The 7,488-nt window shown below is 59.9% G+C and overlaps 1 protein-coding gene across 1 annotated transcript; it reads left to right on the top strand.

Annotated features, from left to right (window-relative positions):
* The first annotated feature begins 845 nt into the window (after window positions 1–845).
* FOXF2 (forkhead box F2) lies at window positions 846–6,878 on the top strand. Its single transcript, XM_028847892.2, has 2 exons — window positions 846–2,384; window positions 5,949–6,878. Exons 1-2 carry the CDS (start codon window positions 1,211–1,213, stop codon window positions 6,110–6,112), a joined length of 1,338 nt encoding a protein of 445 aa, XP_028703725.2. The 5' UTR covers window positions 846–1,210; the 3' UTR covers window positions 6,113–6,878.
* The last annotated feature ends 610 nt before the right edge of the window (window positions 6,879–7,488 follow it).

The raw sequence follows: 7,488 nt of genomic DNA, 5'->3' as shown, positions 1-7,488 counted from the left end.
ACTGGGGCGGGGGCGTGGGGGGAAGAAGTGGAAGCAAATGCAACCATGAGTTCCATGAGATCCAGGTTTCCAGTCTTTAAAACTTGGCTTAGGTTTCTCAGTCTAAATCCCTCTGCTCAAAGTTCTGAAAACGTCCACGGTCGCCAGCGGCCCGCAACCCTGCGGCGCCCCGCAGTCGCCCTAACAATTGTCGGGGAGCCTAGTGGCCCTGCCAGAAAGAGAGAGGATTGGCACGTTACCTTTGGGCGTCTGGCACCCCGGCGTGTGGCTGAGGGCGGCAAAGTCTAAACGAAGTTGACAGATGGAGTCAGTATCGGCCCTGGGGAGGGCGGCCAGGGAGGCTCCGAGCAGCCGCACCCGCAGCAGCACCACTCAGCCCGGCGGGCCAGGAGGAGGAAGGGGGCGGAGGGGCGGGGCTGGGTCCACTCCGCTGGGGGCGGCAGGGTCCTGGGATGGGAAGCGGGGGCTGCTGTAGGGGGCAAATAGAAAGAAGATTTCATGAAGTCAGAGGTGGTCCAGTTTTGCTAGGGGTGGGGGTCGTCCTCTTAGCAAAACGGGAGAGTCTGTGATCCCTCAGTTCGAAAGAGGGTGGGTGAGGGAAAGGGGAAGAGGCCGAGAGAGGAATGAAAAGAGCGAGGAGACCCCGGAGAGCGGGGAGCCAGATAAGACAGGGAGGCGGCCGCCAGGTTGGGAGGGGGAGGAGTGAGCACAGCGGCCGGAGCGCGCCCTCCCCGCCGCGGCGCGGCGCGAGGAGGGGGCAGGGCGGGGTAGGGGGAGGGAGGGAGGGAGGGAGGGAGCGAGGAGGGCGGCCGGGGAGGGCGAGGGAGGGAGGAAGTCCGAGAGACAGAGCGAGGAGCGCTCCTGAAGGGAGACGTCGGGCTCGTCCCCGGGGTCCAGGCCGCGGTCCCACTCGCGGGCGCAGTTGCCCGGCGCTCGGCCCCGCGGCCTGGGAGGCCGTTGCGCAAGGCAGGGCCCGCGGCTCGGGGAGTGATGCGCCGGGCGTTGCCTCCCGCCCGCCGCTGCCGCCGCCGCCAGAAGCCCCAGAGGAGCTGAGGGAGGCGACGCCGAAGCGCTGGCCCGGAGTGGCCACGGCTGCAGCCCGGGCGGCGGGCTAGGGCGCTCGCCGGGCTTCTGGGCCGACCCCGCTCCGGAGCCTCCGCTCCCCGCCCGGGGCCCGCCCTCGCGGCCCGGCCTCGCTCCCGGGTCCCAGATGACCACCGAGGGCGGGCCGCCGCCGGCCCCGCTCCGCCGTGCGTGCAGCCCGGTCCCAGGCGCGCTCCAGGCCGCCCTGATGAGCCCGCCGCCCGCCGCCGCCGCCGCCGCCGCCGCCCTGGAGACCACCTCCTCCTCCTCGTCGTCGTCCTCCGCCTCCTGCGCCTCGTCCTCGTCCTCCTCCAATTCGGCCGGCGCCCCCTCGGCTGCCTGCAAGAGCGCGGGCGGCGGCGGCGGCGCGGGCGCCGGGAGCGGGGGCGCCAAGAAGGCGAGCTCGGGGCTGCGGCGGCCCGAGAAGCCGCCCTACTCGTACATCGCGCTCATCGTCATGGCCATCCAGAGCTCCCCCAGCAAGCGCCTGACGCTCAGCGAGATCTACCAGTTCCTGCAGGCGCGCTTCCCCTTCTTCCGCGGCGCCTACCAGGGCTGGAAGAACTCCGTGCGCCACAACCTCTCGCTCAACGAGTGCTTCATCAAGCTGCCCAAGGGCCTCGGGCGGCCCGGCAAGGGCCACTACTGGACCATCGACCCGGCCAGCGAGTTCATGTTCGAGGAGGGCTCGTTCCGCCGCCGGCCGCGAGGCTTCAGGCGGAAGTGCCAGGCGCTCAAGCCCATGTACCACCGCGTGGTGAGCGGCTTGGGCTTCGGGGCCTCGCTGCTGCCCCAGGGCTTCGACTTCCAGGCGCCCCCGTCGGCGCCGCTCGGCTGCCACAGCCAGGGCGGCTACGGCGGCCTCGACATGATGCCCGCGGGCTACGACGCCGGCGCCGGCGCCCCGAGCCACGCGCACCCTCACCACCACCACCACCACCACCACGTCCCGCACATGTCGCCCAACCCGGGTTCCACCTACATGGCCAGCTGCCCGGTGCCCGCGGGACCCGGGGGCGTCGGTGCGGCCGGGGGCGGCGGCGGCGGCGACTACGGGCCGGACAGCAGCAGCAGCCCGGTGCCCTCGTCCCCGGCCATGGCGAGCGCCATCGAATGCCACTCGCCCTACACGAGCCCTGCGGCGCACTGGAGCTCGCCTGGCGCCTCGCCTTACCTCAAGCAGCCGCCTGCCCTGACGCCGAGCAGCAACCCCGCAGCCTCCGCAGGCCTGCACTCCAGCATGTCCTCCTACTCGCTGGAGCAGAGCTACTTGCACCAGAACGCCCGCGAGGACCTCTCAGGTAACGCAGCACGCTCCAGCGCAGCTAACTGTGCGCATCGCTTCTAGGCCTCCAGGGCTGGCGGCCACTGCCACTCCCACAAACAGGGACCCCAAGCCAGGAGGTCTGAGGGCACTGGGAAAAGCGGATGCTGGTGAGAGCCGGTACCTTATTCGCGGGAGCAGGGATCAGGGTCTTACTCCCTGGCCAGCAGCTGAACCTTCAGAATTGTCTGGCTGCTGTGAGCATGGTGTCAAGTCTCCTGGACTCTATGGGGATCCCTGTGCAGGAGACTGCAGGTCTCCCGTTCAGAGTCTGACTTAGCTTTGAGAGAAGGCATGTGACCTTTGGGGAACTTGGTCAGGAAGCTGTGTCTAGTTCCTTTTGTCCTTTTTTTTTTCTTGAGTTCATTTTGCTGTACTTTTGTCCCAAAGTAAATGTCAGAATCAGAGATGTTCTGTATGTTGGGGTGTCTGTAGGGAGATGTTTGCAGCTGGGCAAGTGTTAAGAGCAGGGGGGTGGGAGGGACAGAGCTGGCTCCCAGGATCTTTCACTAAAGGGACATTCGCCAGTGGAGGGGGTCACCAAACTGTTGAAGTCTCCTTCCCTTCCTTGCCTCCCCCCGAAAATGGACCCACATTGATGATAGAGGTCCTGGGTGGCAGGACCTGAAGGACCCTGCTGGGACTCCCCTGGGAAATGCGCCTGCCCTGTGGATGCCACTTGTGGTGTGCCTGGTTTACATTGTGTTGGTTGCAGATTATGAAAATTTATTGACTTGCTGAAGGCGGTGAAAGGTGGGAGGAGATGGTGGGGATGGAAGAGGGAATTTGAATATTTGACCAGGTTAATTTGGAGAATAGAGATAAACCCTTACATTAACCCCTCCCTCCAGATCTAGGGCTGCAGATTAAAATCCCATGGGCCTGCCAGTCAAAGGGAAGGCCCCAGGCTGCTCTCTCACACTGGCCTCCCACAGCAATGAGACAACAGTGGCTTGTAGGGTGATGTATGCTTTATGTGTTCTGAGCCGGTGTGCGGCGTGAGCACCAGGGGAGAAGGGAAGCCCAGAAATGGGCAAAAGATGTTGGTTCCCTGGACGGTGAAATTTCCCAAATAGGCCTTTTAAATGTGGGTCTCAGAGGTTAACCAAACAAAGACAGTCTCGGCAGGACCACACCGGAGAGGATTTTAGCCTGACTTAACCCACTGAGAACAGAATCTTGTTCAATTTTATGGGAATTTCAACAAGTAACCAATACAGGCGGCCTTCTCCTCTTATTTTTATATCCCCTCGGACCGGCTGTCAATCACTCACACACACACACACACACACACACACACACACACACACACCCTCGGTGCACTGGCCCCTTCCCTTCCCGGCCTGCCTGCTCTTCTCCCAGCCTGCCGGCTGCCCTCCCCGCTCCCCTTCTCCTCCTCTCCACTGGGCCCCACGCACCTCAAACCCAGACTCTAAGGCTTAGCAGCCTTGGAGAAACCGTACTCTAGGAAGAAGAAAAACACACAGGAAGGAGACTCCTGACCCTTCTTCAAGGCAGCTCTCGCCCCACCTCATACACGGGGCGCACGCACAAGCCCCCAAAACTTCGGAATCTGGATACATTACTGTCTTAGACCGGGCGAAAACTGCCCAGCAGAGCAAGCCGGCCTCTGTGCCCCTACCCAGCGGCCTCCCGCGGCCGGCCTTCCCTGAGAGCCTCGCAGAATCCCCCGACCGAGTCTGGGAACGCTCAGGGGAGACAATAGCTCAGGCCCGACGCCCGACAGGGACCCTCTGCCCTTCCTTCCTCGCTCTCTTGCTCCTGGCCCTATGGAATACCCACCCAGCCCTGTTGCCATGTCCCTGGAGCGCCAGAGGCGGAGGCTTTAGAGGAGCCGGCCGGATGCACCAGGACCCCGCGGGGCCTCGTTGGGAGCGCGCCGCCCACTGGGCCGGGGCCCACTGAGACCTGGGGGCCTGGCAAGGGGCGGGGGTGGCCAAGGCGGTCTCCCCAGCACACAGATCGGCACATGTCCACGCTCACACACCCAGCACAACCCTCCCTCCCCCAGCACACCACAAGGGCCGCGCCCTCCGCTCCTGGGCCTGGTGAACACGGTCCATGTGCCCCCCGCCAGCACAGGGGCTGCCCTGGAGTTCTTCATTAAGCCCTGCGAGCAGTTCAGGAGGGAGCTCGGGCTTCTATCATCCCGCCCAGCACATCAAAGCGCCGACGGCCGCCTTCGTGGGCAGGTGTGAGCGCTCGCCGTCTGTCCTGCCCAGCCTGCTACTTTGTGGTCCAGGACTTGCCATCAGAGCTTTGCTTAAACCCGACGAGCGAACACACCAGTGTGCAGAGCTCCTTGCACACATCGGTGCTCTCGGGACAGGGCAGCTGCGTTAGAGCAGCGCCGGGCGCGCTCGGGTAGGTGCTGCGGGCAAGGAAGTAGGCGGCGGCCACTGAGCAGCCTCCTTGCTCAGTCATTGCGGGGGCACGGCGGAGCGGAGGCCACGCGAGCAGGGCCCGAGCCCGGCGGGCCTTGGGTACGGTTTTCTTGCACTGAAAAACTGAGTGCGGCCCGAAGCGACGTGCACTTTATGGTCCCCACACCACTCGGGTAATTAAGAAAAGACCCGGGCGAATGGACCTAACGCAGCCCGGTGCCGAGAGGGCCGGGTCCAGTAGCCTCGGGGCCCAGTGCGCAGGGCACTGCAGGCTGATTGTGCCCCGGGGCCAGGAGGCGCTGAGAAAGCAAAAGCAAAAGCCAGCGGCGGGTGGGAGTGAAGCGGCCGGGCGCAGGCCCGGGACCGGGGAGCCGTCCCGGGAGAGCAGGGTCCGGGCCTTCTCTGTCCCCCTCCAGCCTGGGGCTACCGCAGGGACTCCTCGCGCTGCCAGTTGCTTCGGACCAAAGGGCATTTCTCTGCGCCCTGAAGTCCTGACTTCCCTAGAGGAAAGCTAAGACGTTCGGGACTCACGAAGATGCCTGCGGAGGGGCAGGAGAAGACGCGTGCTTTTCTGCCCCATCCCTTCATCTTGCATTTGGGTTGTTTTCTATCGTCCCCTTTGGCCCAGGGAGCATTCCTCTGCGATCGCGGCTCTGACCGGCCCAGTTAGTTGGGAAACAAGGCTCAGAACAAGAAAGAAGGCCGCAGTGGTGTTTCTGGGATAGGGTGGTTGGCCCTCCCTGCAGCCAGGGTTCAGGGCAGCACAGGCCGTGCCAGGAACCAGAGTCTGGGTCTAGTTGTCCGGTACCTGTGCTCATTCTGAGATGAAAGTGCACACCCCAGCCTCAGAGAATAAAATTGGATTTCCAGGACATAAGAACCCCCCTTGAGGGGGACCTTGCTTTGTGTTTGTGCGAGCATCAAAACAAAACATAATGATTCCAAGGCCATTCTATGACCCGCAGTTGTCGTGTTTGAGATACTTCTAAAGCTGGGCTTTCTCTGCCAGTTGTCTAGCCATGTACTAAAAGGCACGGCAGTTCCTTTTATACCCTGAGGCAAAATAAGACACCCCACCATCAACTGGATGACTTTGTTTCTGAAGAGGTTTTTTCTTTCTTTCTTTCTTCTTTCAGTGGGACTGCCCCGTTACCAGCATCACTCTACTCCAGTGTGTGACAGAAAAGATTTTGTCCTCAACTTCAATGGGATTTCTTCCTTCCATCCCTCAGCTAGCGGGTCGTATTATCACCATCACCACCAGAGCGTCTGTCAGGATATTAAGCCCTGCGTCATGTGAACGTGAACGGAAAGAGGCCAAGTGATGGCCGCTCTCTCCTCTCCCCTCCTCAGAGGGGGCAGATAGAAACTGGGACGGATTCACGTCACATGCACACGGATAGCAGTAAGCCGCACACCTGCCACTTAGCCAGAATGCCCAGGATCGCGTTGGTCACTGTTATTTGCCTACTGCTGAAAGAAGGACAACCGTTGGCAAGGTAGCGTTCCCAGTCCGAACACCTGCACGCTCCCACATGAGGGAGAGGGCAGATTGAGGAGGTGGGAAAATGTGCCATGCGTCAGGCATCAACGTGTAACTCTGGGATCTTCATTGCCTTCAGTAATCAGGGTCTGAAAAAAGCAGACAAGTTGTGTGTGTGTGTGTGTGTGTGTGTGTGTGTTTGTCTAAGAAAACTTGTGTGCTTTTCAAAAAGGCAGTGCTAAGCACAAGATTTCAAGAAAGCCTCTTCTTGTTGCCTAGCTGAGTGGGAGACTCATTTTCCCCAAACACTACATTTGGATACAGGTGCCAAAGAACATTATTAAGGAATTATTTAGAAACAATGTGTCTAGTTTAAGAAAGTGGTTTTCAGTATTGTGACAATACAACGTTTTTACAAGGTTGTTTTCTACCACCATATTTTAAAGATATTTTTATGACCTTCGTGTATACTCACACTTTGCTTGTATTTTAAAAGGAGGATATATTTGCACTTATGTATACTTTTACAGTTTGCCAAAATATTTTGTTGTAAAATTTTTTTCAATAAAATGTATATAACAAATAGTTGTTTTAGGGGCTGATTTTGTCTTCGGGCACCCTGAGAGCAATGGATGCCAGGTTCTACTCCCTAGCAGGCAGCTGTGCAACTCTACCCACACCCCCTCCAGTGGTGTAATTGACATGGTGTGGGGTCTGTGCCTTGAGTAACACAGGCCAGGTTCTGATTGTGAGTCTTCTCAGGAGAAAGAGTGGAAGAAACGTTTTCTATTATTTCTTTCTTTACTTCACCCTAGCTTTTTCTGGCAAAACAAAAACCAGAAGGTGAAAGGAACTAGAAAGAAAACCAGGCAAGATACAGAAAGGCAAGGGTTTGATTTTGAGGAAACCAATTTTGTGCCCCTTTTGTTTTCTTTCCTGTGCCCAGGGAGTGTTCTGCCCTTTGCCCGCTCTCCCTCCCCACTGGCACGGGTTGACGGATGTGGGGCACAGTGGTAAGCCCCCCTCCAGGGTTGGATACCCAAAGAACAGCACCCTGCTTCTTCCCTTTGCATGTTGCAATTTTGTTATGGGTGGCGGTCGCATGCTGTCAGGAATGGGGTTCAGATCTGAAGAATGCAGGGGGAGCCCTGCTGAGCTGCAGGGGGCAGGCTCCCAGCAGGGAGGTTCAACTT

This window comes from Macaca mulatta, chromosome 4 (assembly GCF_049350105.2).
Source record: "Macaca mulatta isolate MMU2019108-1 chromosome 4, T2T-MMU8v2.0, whole genome shotgun sequence".
Classification (NCBI taxonomy): domain Eukaryota; kingdom Metazoa; phylum Chordata; class Mammalia; order Primates; family Cercopithecidae; genus Macaca; species Macaca mulatta.
The sequence above is the reverse complement of the archived record's forward strand: the minus strand, read 5'-3'. Positions and strand labels throughout refer to the sequence as shown.

Excerpts from the sequence above, each read along its gene's own strand:
- FOXF2 (XM_028847892.2), top strand. The coding sequence starts at position 1,211 with ATGACCACCGAGGGCGGGCCGCCGCCGGCCCCGCTCCGCCGTGCGTGC. Across the intron at positions 2,385-5,948 it reads CGCCCGCGAGGACCTCTCAG|TGGGACTGCCCCGTTACCAG; the intron begins GTAACGCAGCAC and ends TTCTTCTTTCAG.